General features: G+C 36.9%; 1 protein-coding gene across 2 annotated transcripts in view; it reads left to right on the top strand.

Moving 5' to 3' along the window:
* CRIM1 (cysteine rich transmembrane BMP regulator 1) overlaps nucleotides 1-25719 on the top strand; it is a 182935-nt gene that overhangs the window by 133797 nt on the left and 23419 nt on the right. For both annotated transcript variants that reach the window (XM_051613738.1, XM_051613737.1), the window contains 2 exons: nucleotides 6847-6975; nucleotides 19506-19662. In XM_051613738.1, the coding sequence (XP_051469698.1) occupies nucleotides 6847-6975; nucleotides 19506-19662 (286 nt within the window). The remainder of the gene's footprint in view (nucleotides 1-6846; nucleotides 6976-19505; nucleotides 19663-25719) is intronic.

The following is a 25719-nucleotide window of genomic DNA, read 5'->3' as shown; positions in this document are numbered from 1 at the left end:
AGAACTCAGGACTGATACTTTTCATGTAATGAACTGGAGGGGCAGGGAAGGCTGGAATGCGAACTATGGGGATGGAAAACATTTAGTCACTCTTGGAATGATATGAATGTTTTTACAGGAAGCTTAAGTAAACACACATGCTGCTGCTTAGTAGGCTGCAGCTAACTTTTTTGGACAGCAGACAAAATGCAATTAAGTATGCAGTCAAATGAAATGCTGTTGAGCAGCGCACCCTTCAGGACTAGTTTATAGCCAGTTATCACATAAAGCATTAGGTAAAAAGTTAGACTACTGTTCAGTCCTTTTCCTGATCTTTTATAGTAAATCCTTGAAAGCAATAATGCTGTATTTCTCTAAGTCGGTGTGGGTTTCATAGCATCGGAACATCTTAATCCTTTTAAAGGTAGGTGGTTGTATAAAATGCTACAGAAGAGGGAGCTATTTCACTTTCCCCAATCACTGCCATGTTCTTTATTATTGATGTTAGTCTTTCTCCATGTGTAGAAAATTATTTTTGACCATTTTTCCTTCTTCCCCCAGAGTTGGTTTTCATTTCATGCTCCCAATGAGATGTTGGGCTTTCTAGAATCCTCTTCTGTCACTATAGGATCTAAATCACTGGTATTTTGTGAGTTGTTCTCTCCAAGGTTAAAAATCATTGTAAATTAAATGTGTAAACTTCAGAAAGTTATTTTTTGTAATTAGTGTCCTAGCACAACATGATCTTTATGCAAGGTTTCATATGGTTGTGCCCCCTTAAGAAACAAACAAACAAAAAAAAGCAAGCCACCAAAAAACAAAACAAAACAAAACAAACCTGAACCAACCTACATAGTTAATTATTGTTAGAAGTAGTGAAAATACCAGTTGGCAGAATTATTTATGGAATTAATTCATTTTTCCATTTACACACTGGAGTCGTATGTACTTACAGTCAGTGGTGGTGGGGAGAACTGTACATGGGGGAGCTCACAGGTGCAAAAAAGCTTCCCAGTGCTATACACTGAAGATGTGTTTCCATGTCCCAGTCTTTTTAATATTATGCACAAGGAATTAATCTCTGTTATCTGACTGTCTTTAGTTCAACTACAGTCACAGTTTGAGGGTTGTTGACTAAAACAGCGACAAAAATGCTCTCGATCCCTTCCCACTCCCACCCAGGTAGGGAGAGGAGAGAGAGTACAAGGGAGAGACTTGCTGGATTGAAAACTAAACTAGACAGCTTTAATTAAATATTAATGATGAAATAAAATATGTACAATTATATACAAATGTGTTCAGGAATGTGCAAAACCCTATTGCCTTCCTCCACCCCCAGCAACTCCCACAGCATCTCCTGAGCTGTGAGCAGCTCTGAAATGTCCCGGAGCTGCTGGAGAGAGCAGCAGAGCAGACAGGAGCTGAGGGGAGGGTGATGAGGGTCAGGAACACAGGGGCCTAGGGGTCAATGTTAATGGATAGACAGAGTCCTTCCTGGACTCTGGCCATGGATGAAAGAAAAGGGAAGAAGAAGAAGCTGAAAGGAAGTTGACTTCCATGATCCCTGACCTTACACTGAGCTTACATAGATATATGGAATGGAATACTTCAGTCAGTTTTGCTGTCTGTCTAGTCCACTCCTCCCTACAGAGGGGTTGCAGATACGACTCTTCTGCTCCTTTAGCATCTGAGGTCACAGAGAAAAGTGTCCTTGATGTCTCAGTAGTAACATAAACTTTCCAGCATTATCAGTCCACTAGCTGGAAAACATGCTGCTAGTTTAAAAAGAGCTTACTGAAGAAAACTAAAAACAAAATCAGTAAAAAGAAAATTGGCTTCATCCTGGCTCAAACCAGGACAACTACAGACTGATTCACATTAACTAGATGGGAAAATGAAAGAGACAGTTGAGAAGTTGTAGCATTGAGCAGTGAAATGTACAATCCCACTTCTCACTTGTGGGAGACTACATAATGTTTAAATTTAGGAATATTTTTAGGCTTCATTGTGCTGCATAAATTAGATTGGTGCGTTTGAAAAGTTCATGTGTTCCTGTTGTATGTTGAAAATATCTTGATGGTAATTTAGCCTTTCAAAAATTGTAGAATCATAGCATCGTAGAATGGTTAGAGTTGGAAGGGACCTCAAAGATCATCAAGTTCCAACTTCCCTGCATGGGGAAGGACACCTTCCACTACATCAGGCTGCTCAGCGCCCCATCCAACCTGGCCTTGAACACTTCTGGGGATGGGAAGCATGTGTAGTAGTAAAAATAAAAATGAACTTTTGCATGCTTTTTTTTTCAATTTTTTTTTTCAAATGTTTTTTGTTATACATAGGAAGAAATCACTGTCAACTTCATCTTCCAGTTCCATGAGCATAATTCTCCAAATAATTCCTCAAAATATCTTTATTAGAATATACTGTGTTTTTTTTCTGTAGTAACTATAAAAAAAACCCACATCTGAAGCTGTTTGTAAGCATAGCAGTAATAAGTCAATATGCAAATACTGAAAAAATACAAAGTACAAAATAGTATTTCAATGGGTTATATGTGTTTGAAAAGAAAGAACAAAACTTTTATCAAGTTGTAATTTCCCATGTTCATACTTGTGTTCATTGCCTCTCATCCTAGCCTGGAGCACCTCCAGGATAAGCCAGGTGTTGTCGTCTTTGTACCCTCTCGCTAAGTAGTGGTGAATGCAGTTGGATACCCCCCTCACCCTCCTCCCAGCTGAACAAGGCCTGGTCTCTCAGTCATGCCTCATTTGCCACCAGCATCAGCCCCTGACCAGCTTGGTGGCCCTGTTCTGTACTCACTCGAGTGTGTCAGTGTCTTTCTGAACTCTTCTTGTTGAATGAAAACTTCAGTGAGCAGTTCATTTTTAACATTCAGATAAACAGTAGAAGTCAACAAGATCGCAATAAATTGTCTCTCGGGTTTTTTTGTTTGTTTTTATTTGTTTCGTTTTCCAGGGCTTCAGCAATCAATTATCAATTTTAGGTTTCTTTTCTATTTGATCCAACTGTGTGCATAGTAAAATTCTGATCCTAAGAAATTCTTTTCCTCCTGGTCGCACTGAAACCTGGATGCATAAGTTTCTCTCCATTACTGAATACTTCAGCTGAGCATTATCTTAAGACCTCAATACTCATCCAGGTATAACAAGATCTGTGTCTCCTTTTTGTAATACGAGCTGTGTCATATCAGTCGTAGAAGTGAGAGGACTCAAATATGAGTAAATCGCAGAAGAGAGTGGCCTGGGGATTGGTTGTGTTCATATTATGAAAGTATCCTGGGTAGAAAGATGCCAGTGAAGATACGGTCTTATTCCACCGTGACAACTTTTTTTTTTTTTTTTGGCACATCCAGTTTTTGGGTTGGTATTGATAATATAGGCTCTGTAAGGTCAAAGATAGCTCTAGGCATTACTTGGCTGTCACTGTCTTATCTTCTTTCCTCTTAAATGCAGTTTGATTTCCAGATGAGATGAATGATACTCAGGGTTTTGATGACATACCGTAATGTTTTCAGTGGACCAGTCAGACTGATGGACCACCAGTGGCTGAAGTATCCGCTGTGGATTTTGAAATGTTTGAAGTTGATTTTAAGTAAATAGTAGCGTAAAAAATTAATTCAGATATTTTTATCAACCTCACAGCAGGCAAATTAATAATCCCCTGCAGTAAATTTCAGCAAAGAAAGTGTCCATTTCAGCTAGAGTACTTGGAAGCAAGATGTTCTGATCTGCTTTTAACCTTCTGTGTAAGTACTTGACATCAGCAAAATCTGTGCTCTGTTAAAAATCCATTTTTTCCATCCAGACTGTATTCAATCCACTTCTTTATTTTCTTCTTCTCTCTTTCTTTCTACAGTATAGTTTTATTGTTGGTAAAGCACTCAGACAGAAACAGCACCGTTTTTCCCACCCATTGTCTGTACATTTGTGCACTGGATCTTTCTTGTGCCGTTTCTACCAAGAGCAGCAGTGAAAGCCTAGCTCAGATCATGTGGTGGTACATGCTTTTTGAAGCTTAGCTACTGCTTGCCTATTCAAATAGCCAGAAGCCTGGCAGAGCAGAGCTGGCTTTATTTGTTGAGTCTTGTCTAGCGAAGTGAAAAGGGCTGATTTTTTTGGTGGCTTTTTTTTTTTTTTTTTTTCCTGGCTGCATTTTTGCACATGTGGGGGTAGGGAATGAAATTATTTCTTTTGTCCTCTACTTGCAGCTCATTGAGAAGCAGGCATGCATATGAAATTACTGTATCTCAGGGCTTACCTTTAGGGACAGGAGGGAGAAAAAAACAATTTGTAAGCTTGTCTAGGAACACTGAGGGTGCTGAGAGCAAACACAGAAGTGGGAGGTAACAGAATAATACAACAATGGGTAGAGGACTAATAAAAACCTTTCAAATTAATATGTCAGTTGAATTTTGTCCCTTGTGAGAAATACCACATTACTGGATGTGACAACAGGGCAAAAAATTGTGCGGGTATGTCCAAAACAAGAGAGCATCAAAACAATACAGGTTTGAAAAGTCACCACCAAAATACGTAACAAATACTGTGTTTTTTCCTAAATTACACCTGCAATTATTGAGAAATTACCTTGAGGGATGCACTTAAGTGATGGGGTGTTGGGACAAAATCCTGATTCTCTCTAGATTTTGTTTACACCCAAGTGGGTCAATCAATACTAACCTGCATCTCAGCTTTCAGTGAGTGTAGTGGCATTTTTAGCTACAGATTTTACCTAACAGTTCTGCAGTCAGATGGCAAAACTACAGTCTCCTTCAGTTCTCCAGCTCATGTTACTGTCTGTGGACAAGGTAGCATTAATGATTCATATGATTTGTAGTGGCTTTAACTACCAGTGAGTATAAACATTACTGTGGCTTTTTTACCATTTTAATTGTAGGGTTTGGGCCGGCTGATCAGTAACCTTCAGGGTAACTCTTTTATTTTCATCTTTTGTATGTCTAAGGTATTTTGGTTAGAGAATGGAGTGAGCTAGGAGAGGAGATTTTAGAATAGGCACGAGATGCAAAAAATCAATTTGTTTACAGAACTAGTTTATATACTCTGAATCCTAAACAGGTGAGGTTAATTAATGGAGTTTCATGAATGTATATCAATATTTTCTCGATGGTTTGTTACTAATGGTTTGTTAAAGTTGCAAATGTTGAAGATTAGACTTGATTATGGTTTAGTTAAGATAGTTTACTGAATGAACTTGAAAAGAAATGTCAAGAGTTCACTGATATTAAAAGATGTCTGGTTTGGGAATCCGTGGATTCTAAAATACATTGCGTATTACGGTTACTCTTCCATACTACAAGTGCAAACTTGGAGCTGTGAAATGAAAAATTTACAGAAATTTATAAAACCTCCCCTTTAGCCTCAAATCCAGTATTCTATATGCAACTCTTAGAAAAATATCTGGAAAAGTTTTAATTTAAATTGCAAGATGTTTGAAGGGGTCTACAGAGACCATTATACAAATTTCTAGCTTGTATTTGAACAAAGCTGTTAGTAGTGTTATAGATAGATATATATATATATGTGTATAAAGGGTATAGCTACTTTTACTGCAAAAATTACTCAAGCAACAAAATTTGAATGTTACCTTGAAACTTTCAGCAAAGTAAGGAATCTGAACTGTGACCTCTGAGATGAGTTTGAAGTCATTTAACTTCACTGTAGTGTCTTTCATGCAGTTTTTCCCTCCAAACTCCATACTTAGCTGACCTATTTTTTAAAGGATTAAAAATGTTCAGCTGCTGAATAAACTGTTGTGAAGGGAAGTGTAGGGTTGGGGAGAAGCTATAGAAGCTAGAAATTGTCAAAGACAATGCAAGCAGAAAAGCTCCTTCTCGTAATAGCAAAATTGTCACTTGACTGGAAGGCATGGGTGCAAAATCTGCTTGCTGGACATGGAGCCAATAGGAAAGAAATTTGGTTTTTGGTTAACAGTGTATACTTCTAACAACTTAATCTACATTGAGTAGTATTTTACCTTCAGTCTGAGAGTAAAGACTAGCTGCCGTAAGTAAGGATGGCAAAATCTGCCTTTCAATGTATTTGAACTTCATATAGTAAAACATTAATACTTCTGGCTACCATATGTGTTAAAACAATTTTCATACTGCAATATATTTAAATGATAGCCAAAAGTAAGCATGATATTGTTCATAAATACCTCGTAATTGACAATTTCCTCAACTTCAGAAAATATAATCTGGTAGTGAAAAGTATATTCTAAGTTATGTTTTCAATGAATAGATACATTAAATGGTTTCCAGAGATCTTTCACATGCAGTGGATCTTGCACTCCCTTTTGGTATTCAGAGTCTCTTCTGCTTTAAATTTCAGTAGAAGTGATCTTATTCACATGGAGAAAGATGTGATCTACTGAGTCACATGCTTTGGTTTGCAGCTTGGTAGTATCTATCAGCTGAGCTTTGGAGAAAGTTTCTAAAGTGAAAAAAAAAAACAACAAACCTGCTTAAAAGTTTTTATTAAATACTTTTGGAAAAAAGTGGGCAAAATAAGTATTTTGCATTAGGTTTTGAACTGTATTTGCGGGAAAGCTGATTTCATAGTGAACCAAAAAAATGTAGTAATTTTTTCCTGTTTCCACATTTCAAAAATTTTATGCTGCTTTATATTCTTTGTGATGAGTGTATATTACTTCAAAGCAAAGTCTGTTTCTTCTGTTGTTTCAGAAGTACCGAGAACATTCACCAATCAGAAGCAAATTTAATTAATTTTGTTCTCTTCACTATTGCACTGTGTATGCTTTTTTGTGAACTTAATTAAAATACTCAAGTCATCTCAAATGTATTTCCCTTATTTTTTTTACCTTCAGAACCAACATACATCACAATAGGTCCGCCCACCTGTGAGATTTTGGTAAACTGCACTTTGACTGAAAAAGACTGTATCTACAGCTTCAAACTGGACCAAAATGGTTGCCGCATTTGTCAGTGCAAAACTAGTGAGTATGCAAAAATACAGTGGCTTCTACCTTTTTTATCAAGCTGTATCTGAAAATGCTCGGATGCTGTTTTTTCCATTCATTATGTTGATTATATGTTGTGTTAGTATGTGTGTGCTTGATAGTTGTTCATCTTTTGAGGATAAATTCCTGATTTCTGACATTGCTTGTTTGCTTGCTTAAAATGTGTTTGGAGGAACACATGAAATGTCTGACTTCAGGTAAAAATTAACAGCTAGGTAAAAAAGGTAACACTTAACATTTATTCAGACTTTGAGAAGTCTGATAAGATTTCCACATTTCGTTTTCCTCTGTGTATATAAAGAGTGTAAGAGCATCTAGGTTTGTGCACTTCAGAACCCCCTGTTGTTATACAGCCTGTTTTCAACTTAGCTATTTTCCCTCAAAACTTAGGTTTTGAGGATAAATGTTTGAAAATCATATGCCGGGGTGTGTATGGGGGGGAATGTGTTTGTGTAAATACAAACATATATATATAATTTTATTTCTATAACATATTACTGTATTTGTATTCTTATATTTCTGTTACATATAGAAATTTTATATCTATATAAATACTTTCATTAGTATTTCTGCAGGCTTGAACATTTCTTCCCCATGGAAAATCACTGTGCCTTGTTACAACTTCCCATGTATCAGTGAAGCAGCAATAATATATTTTCTGAATGTTTCCTTAAGAATTAGATGATTACAGATGAAATACAAAGCAAGGTTCTGTTGGTTGTTGGAATTACCTAACAAAGGTCACCTATGGAGTACTAGTCTCAGATGCAGGATGCATCATTCTGGCTGACAGCCCAGCCTTGGAGTGAGTTTAAACTCTCTTCGTAATTTTGTTGTAGTTCTGCATCTTCCTTGTAGCTTCTGAGGCTTTCACAACTGAAGTATTACTCTGTTCTTCTTTGTATTTCAGTCTACCCATTTTCAGCCATTTTTTAAACCAATATGACTATTTTAGGGATCCCCAGTAGATATGGTCAAAATAAAACTCTTAATTGGCACAAAGTAAAGAGTTTTAGGTTTGGATCAGTGTTTTGCTTAAGGACCAAGAAGAGGGGTTGTTGTGGCATTTTAAACTTCTTTTCTGGGGAAAAGTGAATATGTTTTTATTTCCATAAGGTAAAGGACAGAACATCTTAATAACAAGTAAATATTTGACAAGCATCATGGCAATACAGAAATAACACCTTTGATTACAAGTTGTATTCACTGCAAGGGCAACTTTCCATAGACTGCATCCAAACTATCATAAACATGCCTTACATGGTTCTTCTTGACAAAATTAGAAGTGTGAGGTTCTGCTTTTATCTTTGTAATTTCATTTTCCTTCCTTTTTTATTGTTGTTAAATTGATCAAGGAGTTAGATTCAAACAAGAGGATGGACAAATTTGGCAAATTTAATTATCTATGCCTGTGAGTGCAATCTTTCTCTCCAGTTTGGTGCACAGGATACCCATCACCCCAGATTACCAGACTGATCATGTACACACACCCCATCCCAGGAAGTCTCTGGTTTTGTTTGGAGTGTTTCTGATTAAATAGTGCTTAAGAACCTCTTCATGGCAATTTTTCTCTTGCCAGGTTTGAAATTATTTCTCTTTAAATTATTTTAATTTTGCTGTAGCAGAATGTCTGGAGCAACTTAATAGTATCACTCATCTGTCATCTCTTTTGCAGTTAAATAGCTTGAACTGTAGAGTGCTTAAAAATCTCTTCAGTCATTCAGAGAGCAGAAACCTTTATTTTCTAAAGAAGTGAAGAAAAATAACAGCTTGAAAGTCTTCATCACTTGGTGGTTATCAGTCAAGATGACAGAAATAGAATTTTTCTGTAATGTAATAGAATTTTCAAGTAATGTCTCTCGTTTTCAAGGCTCTAGACAAATGAGTGTGTGAGCAGTAAGAAAGGAGTTTAGGTCAAATGTGCTGAAAATATACTGGCCTGGTTCTCTGCCGTTTGAGATCCTCCATACCGCCGTGTCCAAACCGGTTTAGTTGCATCTTGGTTTTCTAAGAATGTGAGGATGTATATTACCTTTAGCTCATGTAGACTCATGTGGACTTCTGGGAACAATCTTTATACTGCACCCACTTGGCACTTGCTGGTCTAAGCTGCTCAACTGAGCCATATTTAAAGTGTCTGAGTAAAGGAGGCCCACCTGCTCCCCAGTATTATTTGGAGTCATAACATCCTAATTCTACCAATCTCTGTCCAATAATGTTTCCTTTTTTGCTAATTTCTCTTTAGATATCTCTGCTGAAGATTCGTTATACTTCAATATATTTCAGCCAAAATAAAATCAACTTGACAAATAAGTAAGAACATAGAGTAAAGCTGTAAATTGTTCCTCATTATTACCTTCATTTACATTGCTGTAGCCAGAAATCAGTACAACACATTTATATATTAGAAATAATTATCTAAGTATGATATCATTAAACATGTTTGATGCTTTATTATAATTCAGTTTCAAGTTTATCCAGCTTGAGTCAAGCCTTCTACAGAATGAGAAGAAAGAAGCAAATAATAAAATGTGTAGAATACAATTTTAAAAGTAGTTTAAAAACTTTGTCCTTTATTCTTCCTGTTTTTGTAGTGAATGCAAAACCATGCTGTAACAACACGCAATGAAAACCTCCACGCTGTATAGTAAAATAAAATTTAAAAAAAAAGCAGAGGCAGTCCACAGTTGTAAGATAAGGGAGGAAAAAACCTACCACTGGCCAAAGAGTGAGCACAGATAGATATGAAGGGTAGAGTAGTAGGTAGAGGTGGAACAACAAATAATGAGGGAGAAAGAATAATCATACAGACTGGGAGAGGATAGAAGCTAAAGCTTCTACATGAGAGTAAAAGGAAAAAAGTATAATCCAGGATATAGAAAGAACCACTGCTAAGTACCAAGAATAAAACTAAAAAAAGTAGGAAAAGCATGGAGGCAAGGGAAGTAAGATATGACACAAAAACAAGAAACAAGTAGAAAAAGTAAATAAGCAAAAAATTTTTACTTGTAGGGTGCAGCAATTACTGTTGTGTTTTAAGTGTTTAGGCCTTTGCTTTCATAGGGTGCACTGAATTGTATTGAAGTCTTTAGAAGGAGGAGTACATGAGGGGAATGAAACAAAACCAGGGATCAGCTGTTTGTGATGTCTGTGAGGCAAGACTCCTGTTGCTCCAACGACTAACAGGCACATTGAATAATTCTAGCTGATTGCAGTAACATAGGATTTAAAATCTGATAGATGCTGCTGAACGCTAAATCATTCTTCAGTGAGAATCTGCAGTGAGGGACAGTATTTTATCATGCCTTGTGTATTCCCTGTGTTGTTTTCATGAAAGAGAAAAAGGCTTTAAAATCTCGCCTACAACTTAGACTGTTGCATTTTACTCCAAATGAATTGCATTTGAGGTTCTGTTCAGGGTATAATTGTATGGCTTTAGTATTTTTAAACCTTTCAAATCTTACTAAAATGGAATTAAATCAAATCATTGCTGTCAATTTACTATTTTTTCTTTCATTTAGAAGGCTTACCTTTGCAGTTACGTGATGCAACTGTAATGCAATTTAATTACTGCCATACTGCCTATGGAGAGGCACAATTGTAGAAGACTGAGATGAGTTGTTTTCCCTGCACATCATAGTGCCCCACCATCCACTCTGTGTGGTGTGTTATCTTTAATCAGTCAAGTCAAACCATGAAATCCCTATTCAAAAATTAGAAATCTTGATGTATTATGTGTTTGCACATTTTCCTAGTCAAACAACCACCCCTTTCTCCCAAACACATGCTATGTAGATACATTGTATCTAGATGATCTTTAAGGTCTGTTCCAACCCAAACCATTCTATGATTCTATGAATATTTTTGGAAGTGTTGATACCTTTTCCTTAAATTAGAAGAAAATGTATTCTACCACAGACTTATAAAGGAGGTGGTGCCATTCACTCTATACTCTGCAGCATGGATATCAATATTCTGGCAAGTCACACCATCTCTCTTTACAGCTTATGACGTAGAGCGGAATTCTGACATGGAGTTTGAGTTTGGCAGTGTGACATTTGATTTAGTTATGTAGACATTCAAAGGCAGGATTGAAAGGTTGAGAAAAGTTAGGCAGATGCATCTGTGGGCTCTCTATAAATAGCAGCAGTTAAGTCAGAAAAGTGTATGGAGTGATAGGAAAAAGCCTAAGAAAAACTTTGCAGTGACTACCACGGAAGAATACATCTCATCATTTTTCTAAGTGGTAATCATTCCCTAGTAAGTTTGGGATGGGTTTTACTAGCCTTTCATTCTTCCTGGCTAAAATGTAAATATTTAATTCCTTCATTCCTGTAAATAATCCATACTCAGGGGTGTGTTCTGAATGCTTCAAAACTCTATGCTGATTTTGGCCATTTAAAAAAAAAAACACACACATAGGATCATAGATCAGTTTGGGTTGGAAGGACCTTAAAGATCATCTAGTTCCAACCTCCCTGCTGTGGGCAGGGACACCTTCCAGTAGATCAGGTTGCCCAAAGCCACATCCAACCTGGCCTTTAACACCTTCAGGGATGGATCATCCATAACTTCCTGGGCAACCTGTTCCATTGTCTCACCACCCTCACACTAGCCTAAATGTACTCTCTTTCAGCTTAAAACCATTACCCCTTGTCCTATTACTACATACCCTTGTAAAAAATTCCTCCTCAGATTTCCTGTAGGCCTCCTTCAGGTACTGGAAGGCCCCTATAAGGTCTCCCTGGAAACTCCTCTTTTGCAGGCTGAACAGCTGCAGCTCTCAGCCTGTCTTCATAGGAGGGGTGCTCCAGCCCTCTGATCATCTTTGTGGCCCTCCTCTGGACTTGCTCCAGCAGGTCCATGTCTTTTCTGTGTTTGGGGCTCCAGAACTGGACACAGTACTCTAGATGAGGTCTCCTGAGAGCAGAGCAGAGGAGGAGAATCACTTCCTTTGACCTGCTGACCACAGTTCTTTTGATGCAACCCAGAACATTGTTGGCTTTCTGGGCTGCAAGCACACATTGTGGGCTCATATTGAGCTTTCCATCAACCAACATCCCCAAGTCCTTCTCCTCAAGGCTGTTCTCAATCCATTCTCTGCCCAATCTGTATTTGTGCTTGGCATTTCCCTGACCCAGGTGCAGGACTGTGCACTGGGCCTTATTGAACTTATTGCAGTTTGCACAGGCCCACCATTCAAGCCTGTCAAGGTTCCTCTGGATGGCCTCTCTTCCCTGCAGTATGTTGACCACACCACACAGCTTGGGTGTTGTCAACAAACTTGCTGAGAGTGCACTCAATCACACCATCCACACAGTCCCAGTAGTGATGCTTGAGGAACACCACTCATCACTGATCTCCACTTAGACATCAAGCCTTTGACCGCAACTCTGTGAGTGCGACCATCCACATGTGTTATGTCTATTTTGATATCAAACTTTGGTAGAAAAAATAATCCCACACACAAATCACGCAAAATGTACACTTCAAAAAAGGAAAAATTGCTGGAAATAGTAAAGGAAAATAGAAATAGGTAACATTGTCTATTTTAATTACAATTATCTCCCATTGTTGCCTTGATTTAGCTACAAATTTCATGGGAAAAAATGATTGTGTGAACAAAGACAGTCCAGGTACTCTCCCTTAGTGCAAGTAGGGTGCATCTTGGATTTTTGAATAATTTTGTAGACCTGGCAGAAAAACAATGCTTTATTATCCTTTTGCAGTCATGTGAAGAAAAATAGCTATTGAAATACAGCCATGGAAAATTGAGATGAAGCATGTTACTTAAAAATTTAAGGCTTAGATCAGAAAGAAAATACATATTCTAAGTAGAAGTGAAATATTAACCCAAAATACACATGTGGAAAATAGTGAAAGTGGTCCCTGAAGAGAGTGGAATTAGGATGAACACCTCAGGCCAAGTAAATATTATCTCTCTTCTCACTACAATAAAAGTCTTTGGCAGACCTCTCTTAAGATTACAACAATATATTTGGTTTAGTAATGCTTACAATAGATCTAATGCAATAGAAGCAGATAAGAACTTCACTTGACTTGTGGGCAAAAAAAAACACCCGAATGTGCTGCTAGAAGGTTTATTGAAGGTTTCTCATTTTCCATTAATTCTACCTTTGAGATATCACTGCTACAAATCCATTTTCATGAAGTCATTTGTTGTATGTGAATCCTAGAGTTGTTTAGAGAAAGTGTCCAAGTGGGTAATTTGCCTTAACAGACTCATCAGATTTTTTTTTTAAACAGGGTTTTCTAGCATCACAGTGCCCAGTCCCTTCATTTTTATCCAGCTATTGTGAATCATGAGTGAATTCTAACAAAAGGAGGGAGGGTTAGTGTGGATCTGTGGAGGCAATATATTCAGAGAATTCCAGTTACTGATAAGTAACCTAGTTTTCTCCTTCATAAATTTGCCTCCCCAGATCCCCACCCCTGAAGATTAACCAGCAGTAGCAATCCACACCGAGAGGACGGCTGAGGAGTGCTTAATTATAAAGGTACTGTGAAACAGTTCTCCTGATACAATCTAGCCTCAGCGTCAAGAAAATAATGATGGTAAAGGTATGTAGCTAGCTTTGTGTAGCCATGCTACAAATTTTCAAAAAATGGACACCTGCCTGAGCCAAGTTGAAATACCAACATAATTCTTGTCAGGTATCTGTGAATATTCTCTGGCAGTTGTATTTTATCTGTGAACTAGAGAATTGAAAACTGAAAGTATTTTAACAGCCTATGCATCTCTAGAATGCATTTTTAAAAGTTCTTACACTAAGATGGCTTTCAGTCTTTACAGTACAATTATCAGTGTGTCCATACATTGAAAAAAAACGAATTGAGGAAAAACAAATATCCCAGCCTAAGAGCTTGGAGTTTTTTGTATGGCATATGTATGCTAGAAGAAGTAAATTGAGAAGTCTTTTTTTTTTCAGCAAGAGTTAGCTGGAATTACAATCAAGCTATTATAGGTTCAAACTGAAGATCTTTTTTAGACCTAAACATGCAATTCATGGAATTGAATTTTGTTTACTTTTCAGTTTCATTTTTGAGCAATATTTTATAACACTCCAAATATTCATAGGTTCATGCAAGGTGGGGACGTGAGCACTCTGAAGTCAGGAATAAATCATGCATCTGATGGTTTTAATTTAGGCCAGAGAATTGTGATTCCTTTTGTGAAACGTTGTCTCTAAGATACCATACCTGAGAAGGAGAGATTGCTTTGTGTCTGAAATACTGGACTGCTGAGTGAATCCTCGCACATGCAGAGATTGCTAACATTGCATATCCTGGGACAGAATTTTGTTGTTTTATTTGCAGAATGGGCCCTGGAATATAGTAGGTCACGTCAGTATATAACCTGCTCTTACACGCTGGTTTTTGTACATACCTTTCTTTCATTTACCAGCCAGTGACTCAGTCTTACAGTGATCAGACAATCTTTTTAAAACAAGAGTTGGTGTTAGCATTGAGAATAAGGTACTTAGTGGAAATGAGTTATAAACACCACATAGTTTGTGTGCAGTGTGCTGTGTAGAGCTTCATGATATCTTGGTAATCATCTGTTCTTGAGACTTTCTTCTTCAGAGTGTTGTCCCATCCCCCATATCCCAAACAGATTCCCCTTAAACAATATCATGCTCTTCTGAAACTTTAATATTTATTTTATTATTTTCTGTGTGTATTAAACTGTTTGTGAGCAGGGAAAGAGAGGGAGAGAAATAAATTACTGTATTTAAAATGAGTTTATGGGCAATTGTGACCAGGTTTAGAAACTTTGGTGCTAATATTGATTTGTTCGCTAATACGAGAAGTTACTAAGTATTTGCTAGAACTACAGTGTTTGAAGGGGTCAAAGTGTATAAAGCAGTAGCTTTTGCCACTATTATGAGATCTAGTGAAAACACTGCCTAGAAACATGGACCTGTTGGTAACTGGCTTTGCTGCTGCTTTTGCAGTCGTGGTTGCGCATGGAAAATCAATCTGCATGGTCTTGTTGTGTGGGCTGGATTCATTCCTAGGTGTATTCACTGCATGTTCGTTCCTAGCAGGAGTCTATTTTAAAGATGTCATTGGTTGATGGCAGACAGCCTTTCTGTTATTATTGTCCTAGCCTTCTGCTGTACTGAATTCAGTTGAAATTCTTCCAGAATTTTATGGCGTTTCAGCTAATGTCTATCCTCACATTAAAAAGCTAAATATTTGTGGTAAAAATACAGTTATATTAGCCTGAGACATTCAGGAACATATGGTCTTCTTCTAAAGTCATATCACCTCAGTATCATTCTGAGATCAACAAATATCCTGTGCCTGAACTCTCAGTTTGTAGCACAAATTATTGTTTATTCCGTATGGGTGGCACAACCTTACACATTTTCAGTATTATATTTCACCCCACTATTATTCTTTTATCCCCCTAAGCCCTCCTGTTACCTTGTGTAGGATTGTTTTCTGTTTTGACACTACCTCATTGACGCATTCTATATTTCATAAGAAATATTAATAAAAATATTTCTGCTACTCACAAAGAAGAACTCTATTCTCCAGACAGGTATTTCCCTTAGCAGCACAATGTTTTCCCTTCAATTGGTTTCCTTTTCTGTTGTGATCTTCTATCCCGTAGCCAACCATTAGTTTAGTTCCCTGGGTGATGCCATTAGAACTAATCAGAGACATAAAGATAGTTTATACTATATGATCAGAAGCTTGACCCCATTCTGTTAGAGTTGCAGTGATGTGAAGATGCATAATGCAGTTCTCTAGAACTCTGAAAGGCAGTTTTCCATCCGCGTTAACTTTTCAAATGTTTCCTATCCTTTCCTTTCAGACTGTCTGATTACCCTTTGGTACAGTTTTGAAGCAGTTATTAGCCCAGCTAGGACAGGATCTCTGCTCTGCAAATACATTCCATGATTTGGGATTCCGGTTCATGATTACATTTATCTAAGCAGAGGTGGAAAAAACCCCCAAACAAGTAACCTCCTAATGTTTTGCCACAATAGATTTCCTCAGTTCATTGCAGTTGACTTTCATGAACTAATTCTCTTTATTCTTTAGTACTTGTCTTTTGAAATGCAAAACCTTAGCAGAAAATCTGTTTTTATGTATCCTTGTGTAATGAACTTGTGATTATTTTATTAATGATGAATTTAAAGCGATAGTTCAAGCTATAGAAATACTGTCAGGATAACAATTCCATACTCTGAATTTGATTCACTTTTCAATCTTGAGACTTGTGATGTCTTTCTTTCTTTCTTTCTTTCTTTCTTTCTTTCTTTCTTTCTTTCTTTCTTTCTTTCTTTCTTTCTTTCTTTCTTTCTTTCTTTCTTTCTTTCTTTCTTTCTTTCTTTCTTTCTTTCTTTCTTTCTTTCTTTCTTTCTTTCTTTCTTTCTTTCTTTCTTTCTTTCTTTCTTTCTTTCTTTCTTCTTTCTTCCTTTCCTCCCTTCCTCCCTTCCTCCCTTCCTCCCTTCCTCCCTTCCTCCCTTCCTCCCTTCCTCCCTTCCTCCCTTCCTCCCTTTCCTTCTTTCTCTGAGAGCTACACTCTGCTTTCTAAAATGGGTGGCTCATTCTGTTTTCTGAAAAAAACACCCAGTTTAAAACCCTGGACTAGGGTTTTTCAACAGGTCTGTGTAGCTGACATTAACCTGTGTCTGTGTCCCAGATTTCAGTTTGAGACTGTCTGTAATTGTTAAAATGTTTCAGTAGGAGAAATTTAAATGATTGTATATGAACTCAGAAATCAGAGCAGAATTTACTTTCTGATTTTCATTGCAATACATTTCTTCATAGAGAATTTTTTTCAAAACTATTTAAAATCAATTTCCAAAGCTTGTAATGTCATAATACCTGAAATTTAAGCATGATGAAGTGTTAATTTTAGTAACAATCATCTTCTCAGAAGGAATTGTTTTTATTAGAAAGTCTGTCAGCAGAGATCTTTGGAGATTATTCTGATTTCCTTGTATAGCATTCACGTTAGAATAGTAAATTCAGTGTTGAAGAGTGGTCTATATTGACTTCAGCAAGCTTTCCCTGTACATTGGACATAGCCAGATTTTTTATGGTATTTTGCATTTTCACCTTCTTTTTCTTTGACCTGTCTTCCATCAGCCTGATGTTTATGAACAGCCCCCTAAACACTTTATCTCCATAACAAAGTATGTTTCAGAAAACGAGTGGTTCTGATAGATTCAACCTGTGCAATTCCAGGATTATTCATTGATCAGTTCTGAGCATCTGCAGGAGATATCATAACTTAGATAGTATCAAAGGTCATAACTGAAATTAATTATTTTTTGAGATATTCCAGTGTAGGTGTGTGTACTTTTCAATACATTCATAAAGTTCAAGTCTAACTTTAAAAATCATTACTACATTATAAAGTTATGCATAGTGAAAAGTTTAGTTAATTTTATTATCACTATATGCTGTCAGGCAATAATTGTGTATAGACATTCTAGTGTAAAAGCTCATAAATTAAAGGCAAATTCTCATTACTTTAACTTGCTTCAAGGAGTGTTTTTCTTTATGTTACACATACATCACTCTTTACCAGAGAAGAGTTTCAGGGCTTCCTCTGCATTATGTTTTTAAATCAGCATTAGTGCCTACATATTAAAAAGATCTAGTATTCTTTATGTATCAGCCTGAATAATATTCTTCAAAAACTTCGTAAGACTTCATGAAGGTCTCTTTATATGTGTTTCTCTCCAACTGAAGTAAGAACCTGAGATAAGGGTTATCATTGCTGTGCAGAGGTTATATCTGACTAAGAGTAAATGCTTACATTTTGTGGCAGTAGTGCTCTGCTGAGAATGACAATTTCTAGAGGTTGTGAAGGAATCTGTCATTTATTTTTCTGTATTCTTTCCTGAATGACAAAAAAACTTGCACCCTCTTCACTTCAGACATCAAATCTACATAAAAGTGGAGAGGTGGGAGCCAGTGAACCTGATGATCTTCATCCTGCTTCAACTGAGAACTGTTGTTCGGTATAATAAGGCCCTTACGTTGCATTGCACTTGTACGCCCAAATTCTACTGCAGAAGTAGACAGTGAATTTGCTAGTTAGCTCAGAGGCTTCAGTTTCACTCTGTCGTACTAAGGAGCATGCCTCCTTTACCAAATGAGCATTAACCTGGTAGAGAAGGAACAACTTCGCTTAACCACATCTGTTTAAGTCTGCATTTTGCAGTCTTAAATGCAACATTACAAAAATAGAAAACATTTAAGTAAAGCAAAATTCCTTCTGTGGTCTGCCTTCAGTATATTACGGTGTTAGAGAAGTGAAGATTATCTTTACATTTTGGACCCACAGAAGGCACAGAATACATCAATGTGCTGATCTCCTCTTCGGATAAATCCTGTCCCTAAGTGTTCATACCTCTAAAGGAAAGTGGTCATCAGAGCTTGAATGAGGAGCACTCTTCAGCTGCCCTCTGTGTAACTAGCACTTTGCAGTGGTGTGGATGTTTTAACTGGAGATCAGCCGTCCTATAAGTATCACTCTGAAAGTCAAACCTCTGTATATAACCTGTCATACTCTTCTGTTGAAAAATCTCAGTTGTTTTTCCCTCTTTCTCTATTTGGATCTCACTTTGACTATTGTAATAATGGTCTTTTTTTTCCCCCTGTGTTTTGCATCCCTAATGTAACAAAAATAATGTCCCGTTCTCTCTCACCTGTGCAACCAGTAAATGAACATTGCATCCCAGAGTATGTTAAGAGTGGTCTGTCTGGCACGTCTTCTTTCAGGATGAACAAAAGGAAATTGATAATTCTCAAAATTGTAAATTCCAGTTATAGTGAATATAATGACCATTATTTATCTTTATACTGGAGAAATTGAGATGCCAGCCTTCCACCATCTCCCTTATGTCACAGAAGGCTGATAAAACATCATAGTGGACTTCAAGAGACAGGTGTTTAAGTCTAGCATCTCTAAGCTTATATCACATATTGGGGTATTGCAGTTATAATTTTTAAAAGAAGGTCTTAATCACCAAACAGTTGACAGCAAACAGCATAAAGAATAAAAGTTGTTAATATATCCCAGCCTTTCAGTTCTATTTAAAATAAGAGGAGAAATAAGGATGCTTCATATTGAAGAGAAACCTATTGAACCCATGTAATGTGTTGAAAGTATGTATTATTTTAAATGTTTTATTAAAGGCCAGCAGAGTCAGGGATATTAGACACCTTTAGCTGTGCATCTGCTCATAAAATCATGTGACTTTAGGGTACCAGGTAGTACTCCTCCAGTTCTTGACTGGAACTGAAGACATCCTGTAGTGTCTTCTCATATGGTTTGGGGTCATTACTAGAGAATTCTGTCAAATATTTTTAAATTAGACCAGTCCAAAGGAAAGGCTTACCAGTATGTAAAAAGTTAAGAAGTAAAAGAGAACAGAAGATTTAGTCTGCTAAAGATGTGGTTTTCTGGTGTAAACAGTTTTCACGTTGTGATAATCAGCATGTGTCCTTTGCAGGGGAGGAGCTGTGCACTGGCCTCATTTCAGGCTGTTCCTTGGACTGTTCCTTCGGCTTCCAGACTGACGTTCACAACTGCGAGATCTGTCAGTGCCGACCGCGGCCAAAGAAGTGCAAACCCATTGTATGTGACAAGTACTGTCCCTTTGGATACTTGTACGTATTCTCATTCTGAAAGCATCTTTAATCAATCCCTGCACATATTGAAAATATATAAAATCCAGGCATAGGTACTTGTGTTTACTTTGTGGCAAAGCAGGGGAAAATGCAGGAAAACAGAAATGTCATTACTTGATGTGAGATTAAAGTATTCTTCAAAATGGATTTTCATCAATAGATTACAAAATAGCAACTAAAAAAGGCAGCTGATTATAAAAGCAAAGCATTGCTTAATATTTTTTTTTTAAAGAATATTTGACAAAATGAAAAAGCTATTTACAAAAAACATCTCTTGCATGTAGCTTTTTAAAATTTGTTTGCATGTACCAATGTAATAGTCTTTAATTTTATCACACATTTATCCTTTTCAAAGTATTTTCTAATATTTCAGTGTTTTTTAATGTTGGTATAACAGCAGAGGAGTTATATTGAGACACCTGTGGTAGTTACTTTACAGGGTTTGTGGAAAACGGTATCATTGAACCACTTTGCAAATTTGTTGAAAACCTGTGTTGTTGCTGAAGTTCTTTCTCCATAAAAGGAAAGATTTGCAATAGTTACTAGTTTGTGGAACAGGTGGTGAAAACTGGACAGATCTTTTGTCATGTAGAAATTTCTTAATAATCTGCTGGCTTCTCTGTGTATTTTACAAATTATTTTTGATGGGTCCACTCCATGTTACTGCCTACTTTTCATAGCAGTTTCCTTTTTACCTCATGACAGCTGGTCTTTAGATAATGTTCATATGTAATTTATTTTCTTAGAATTTGTAATGAACTTTACTAATGTTGTAGCTCTTAGTGTTTGACAGTAATACTCCTTTAATTTCTGACTCATTTAAGAGTTCTGTTGGACAGTTGTCCATAAATGCTGCAGGTTTTTCTATCAGTAATCTACAGGGTAGTGTGTCCTTCTCTTAGTATACAGTTTTAATAAAGTTTGGGGGAATCAAAATGTGGTCAAACCTAAATGACCAGCGAGGTACCAGAGATTTTAGAAAAACAGAAATCAAGCTGCAATGTAAGGACATTGTCACCATCAGCTGCCAGATTTTTTTAAAAAAAGAGAATACCAGCCCTATATCTTCCTTTAACCTTCATGCTCTTCTTAGCCACAGAGTGGTGTTCCACTGAAGTGAGTGTGCTGGTTGTCCTCTCTCTCTTATTGCCCGTACAGCTCTTGCATTTGGCTTGCAGCTAAACAAGAGGTGGCATTACATCAAACAAAAAACAAACTCATATCTCAAGGAACAATAATGGCATAAATTTGCTGCAACACACAGCCACACACACATTAAAAAAAAAAAAAAAGTTTCAAGAATACATTTGCCTTCAAAACATTGATTCTTTTTTTTTTCAGTGTTAGAAAGGTTGCTTGACTTGTATGCTTGAGGCATGCCTAGTGTAATTTGAAAATGCCTACATAATAGCAGTCCAGCAGAACAAAGTAATAACATTTAATACCATTCTCTATCTATTACTTGAGATGCAGAATTAGATATGCAGGAAACAAAAGTTATGAAAGTGATAGGATGGAAATTAGACAAAATGAGGGACAGCAAAGATTTAATCAAACTTCACTTCTGTCCTCAAAATTCAAACTTTAGTAGATGACAGAGGAAACTAAATGTACCTAAATCTACCCTGCTCTAGCTTGAAACCATTACCCCTTGTTCTATCATTACATGCCCTTGTGAACAGGTCTTCCCCAGCCTTCTTAGAGGCCCCTTTTAGGTGTTGGAAGGTCACTCTAAGGTTCCCCCAGAGCCTTCTCTTCTTCAGGCTGAACAACCGCAACTCCCTCAGCCTGTTTTCATAAGAGAGGTGCTCCAGGCCTCTCATCATTTTCATGGCCCTCCTCTGGACACTATCCAACAGTTCCACATTCTTCTTGTGTTGGGGGCTCCAGAGCTGGACACAGTACTCCAGGTGGCATCTCACCAGGGCAGAGTAGAGGGGCATAATCACCTCTCTTCGTCTGCTGGCCACACTTCTCCCGATGCAGCCCAGGATGCAGTTGGCCTTCTGGGCTGCAACTGCACATTGGTGGCACATGTCTAGCTTTTGATCCACTAGTACCCCTACATCTTTTTTCACTGGGCTGCCCTCTAGCATGTCTTGCCCCAGCCTGTATTCGTATCTCTGGTTGCCCCAGCCCAGGTGCAGAACCCTGCACTTGGCCTTGTTGCACCACATGACGTTCACCTGGGCCCACTTCTTCAGCTTGTCCAGGTCCCTCTAGGTTGCAGCAAGTACAGGATGTGAGTTCGGCAGCCTCCAGACTTTATATCTCTCCACTTGTTTTATTTCTGTTTTGTATTTGTGTTTAGAAAACTGATTTCCCTGAAACATACTCAGTTACTGGTTATTTTTTTCAAACTGGTTTATAAACTTTGCAAATTAATCTAATGCAGTATTTAAAGAGCTCACTAAAGCTGTTAGATCTTTGGATTTATCATTTTTCCATACTGTAGCTCTTAATTTATTGAATGTAGCAGGGTCAATAACTTAAAGCCATCAGGACAGAACCTGAGAACGCTTTTTTCATCCTCATGCTTGAGTAGTGTGTGCATGTGTTTGCGTAACAGCAGACAGTTGGTATGAACCACAACATTTTTTACTGTTTACTCAGTGTGATTGAATATCATTCAGCTTGGAACAGGAGAAGCTTTTTTAAATTTTAATATTACCAGTGCATAAATAAATTATTATATCAAGGTTATTTGCTTTAGAATATTTAAAAGTTATAATACAAGAAAGCTATTAAATAAAGTCCATAATGTCTTTTTTGTAATTGCCTTTTTGGACTTGAATATAAAATAGCTTGAATATATTGATGAGCCAAGATCTAGATCTTGATTTCCACTCCAGATAACTGTACTCTTTGTAGTTCATAGTCAAGTTTGTTTCTTCTTCTGGTTCCTCTCTGTTTACTACTACTGGTTTTCTTCACTGGTAGTCCCAATGTAGACATGACACTCAAGTGTTAAAAATGTTTTTCTACTGCAGATAAAGATTGTTTTACTGTAGCGACCGAAGTCATTTACTATTAATTTGTTTTGTTTGTGTAGATGTGTCACGTTTAGTTTAATGTACAGTACCTTTCCCATCAATATGAATTTAGGAAGAAATACTCTCACATAATGAGCAGGTTTGTCTGGTTTGGCTATGTTAAACTATAATTTTTGTATAGAGGAAAGCAGACAGTTGTTTTACAACTTCCAGTGGAACACAGTAGAGGCCTTAATAATCTGTGGTGGACTGAAAAATTTTTTTGCCTTTAAAATTCTGAACCTTCAGGAAAAAGTAAATATATTTTTAAGATACATAAAGATAATGGATTTCCATTCCTACACCTGTGCTCCCAGTGTGTGGCTAGCAGTAATGTTCTTGATTTAAGTCTATCTCATTAGTAATCAGGTCATGAATAACTGCTAAAAAGAACAGTATTTTCTTTGGTTCAGTTTCCTTCCTTAACTTTGAGTAAGATACATCCCTTACTTCGGCTTACATATACTTTTACTCTGCAACTTCTGATTTTCACTTTCTTTTCTTAAGCAAAGGTTTCTCTTTATCATTGTCTTCTGTGCTATGTTTTCATACTGCTTTGCAGTGAAGCTGGATGTTCCATGTGAACTGAATTAATAAATGAACTTGGATTAATTTAGAAACTTTTTGGTTGGTTTTAGAGGTTTGACTTTCATAGTCTTTCTCTCTCTCATTAACTGCGACTTAACTGGTTTTCTAAAGAAAGTGTAAAGCAAAAATGAGGAAGATCCTTATGTATAATTGGAAGATGACCTTCAGATTGCAGTGAATTTGACCTGAGATATTAAGGGTTATACTCTGACAAACCAGTATAAATCATCAAGAATACCTTTCTGAACAACAACAACAAATCTGAAATAATTCAATTTGCCTTCTCTTGTTGCCCTCTGGGTAGGATGGGCCTTTGTTATTCTGAAAGGCCTTAAAGGAGAAATCTCTAAAAATGGGAAAGATAAAAACACAACTGGAGCCTATTATACCTGGCTCCTAGATAAACTGGTTTTCTGTGTTTGAGTGTAATCTTACCTTCGTTTGTGTGGTCTGTGAGTATCATCCCGCCGATACCCGTGGCTAAGCACTTAAGGTGATTATTGTTAATAAACTTGTGGTATGTGTCAATAGTAATCTAGATGACTACATGGGGAAATCTAAAGGTGTTGGTCCCATCTTCTTTAGTGTGAACAAGCATTAATGCTGTCTATCCCCACAGAAACAGCTCAGTCTTCTGAATGAAAATCAAGGACTGGAGAGAAAAAAGATAGATGGGCCTAGCTTTATGTGAAGAAATCAATCAAATCATTCAGTTTGCTGGAATGCTTTCCTATAATAAAGAACTGATGTCTTGGTTTCTGAGAAGGATAGGAAAGGGCCTATGAGTATTGTCCATGAGCTGCAATAGCACTTCAGGCACAGAGATGTTTAGTCCTAGGTGCAAGTATTTTTCAATATCAGTCATGTGTCAAGGATAATCTGTTGAAGGGTACAAATTTTGGGCACAAATCTAAGTGATTTTCTAAACTCGTGAAGGTAGCAGCCAGTGTCTAAAAATTTGTGTGATACTGTCACATAAGAGTGGGAAAAAATTATAAAAATAGTAAGGTTTATGATGTTGAAGAAGAGAATAAGATAGGCTTTATTTCCTAGATTTATTAAGCTTAATGGCTTGCCCAGGCACTTCCCAGTCCGAGGCATGCTGTCTGTCCCAACCTACCATATCCCATTCAGAGGAGTTGTGGTAGGTCAGTGAAAACATCACAGAGGCCACAACTGAGGCCATGACATCCCCAGGCCAGCACTGAACCACATGCCTCGTATTCAAATAGAAAGCATTATAAAAAAGATAATCTTCAGCCTCTTACAGAATTACTCTACTTGTTGTAAAGAATAGTAATTTTTAGGCTGTATGTATGACTCTTTCAGCATATTGACCTACAGAGGTAAATTACGGATTTCTGTAAACACTCTTCTTCTTTCTTCTTTTTTTTTTTTTAATTAAGTGAGCATTAAACAGTTGCATTAGAAAATACATGTGAACTATGCAGCAACAGCATTTTAGAAATGACAGCAAATATTAATGGGCATAAAATGGTAGCTGGAAGTAAGACAAAGATGTTTTAAAAGCAAGTTGATTTCAAGTTGATGCCTTCCTGTGCGATGTACTCTAGGTGACCCTGCTCTGGCAGGGGGGTTGGACTAGATGATCTTTCGAGGTCCCTTCCAACCCCTAGGATTCTATGATTCTATTCTATGATTCTAGTATTCTAGGAACCCTATCTTTGGGATGATCTTTCCCTTGCATTTTTGTGCACCTGAAGTTTAAATTTTATTAAGATAACTAGACTATAATCTTCAATTTAAATTCTGGTTTTAAATGTAGAATGTAATTTAATTATGCACAATGTTTGGCTGGTATTTTTAAATTATGAGTGTTTAGTAAGTCTTAGGATGATTTTGATTTTTTTACAATGAAGAAAACAAACATTGAAAATAAGCACCATAATCTTGTCACTGTCTGCAGAGTAAACAGAAAAGTGCACTGAATGAAATTAATAACATTTAAAAACAACAATGTATGTAACACGGTAATAGAGGGCTGAAATTGTGGTAAGAACTCCTTTAAGACCATTTCACTTCAGGTCTTACTCTAGTGCTAAAATTATTTCGATTTGCAGTTGTATAGTACATTTATTTGGTTCTGTACTGCTACTGTGCCAATTTCTTTTTTAAAATAGCAAACCTTATGTAACTTCCAAGCCTGTTATGACCATCAAAAGCATACAATGTAATGGAAGACAAATCTCTATTTTAACACAAACCTTTGTCACAAACAGGAGACTAAAGAAGCGAGTATTAAAAGCATATAAGGGAGTGCAAAGTTAAGGAGTAATTATCATGTTTGTGATTTTATTTTTTTTTAAGACTGTCAAAGGTTAGTAATAAGAAAATCTGGGTTCCTGCATCTTTAAATAAATCAAAACCTCCACACAGTTGTCCAAAAAAACCCACC

The sequence above is a fragment of the Apus apus genome, chromosome 3 (genome assembly GCF_020740795.1).
Source record: "Apus apus isolate bApuApu2 chromosome 3, bApuApu2.pri.cur, whole genome shotgun sequence".
In the NCBI taxonomy this organism is placed as follows: domain Eukaryota; kingdom Metazoa; phylum Chordata; class Aves; order Apodiformes; family Apodidae; genus Apus; species Apus apus.
Note: the sequence above shows the minus strand (reverse complement) of the source record. Positions and strands in the feature narration are given on the sequence as shown.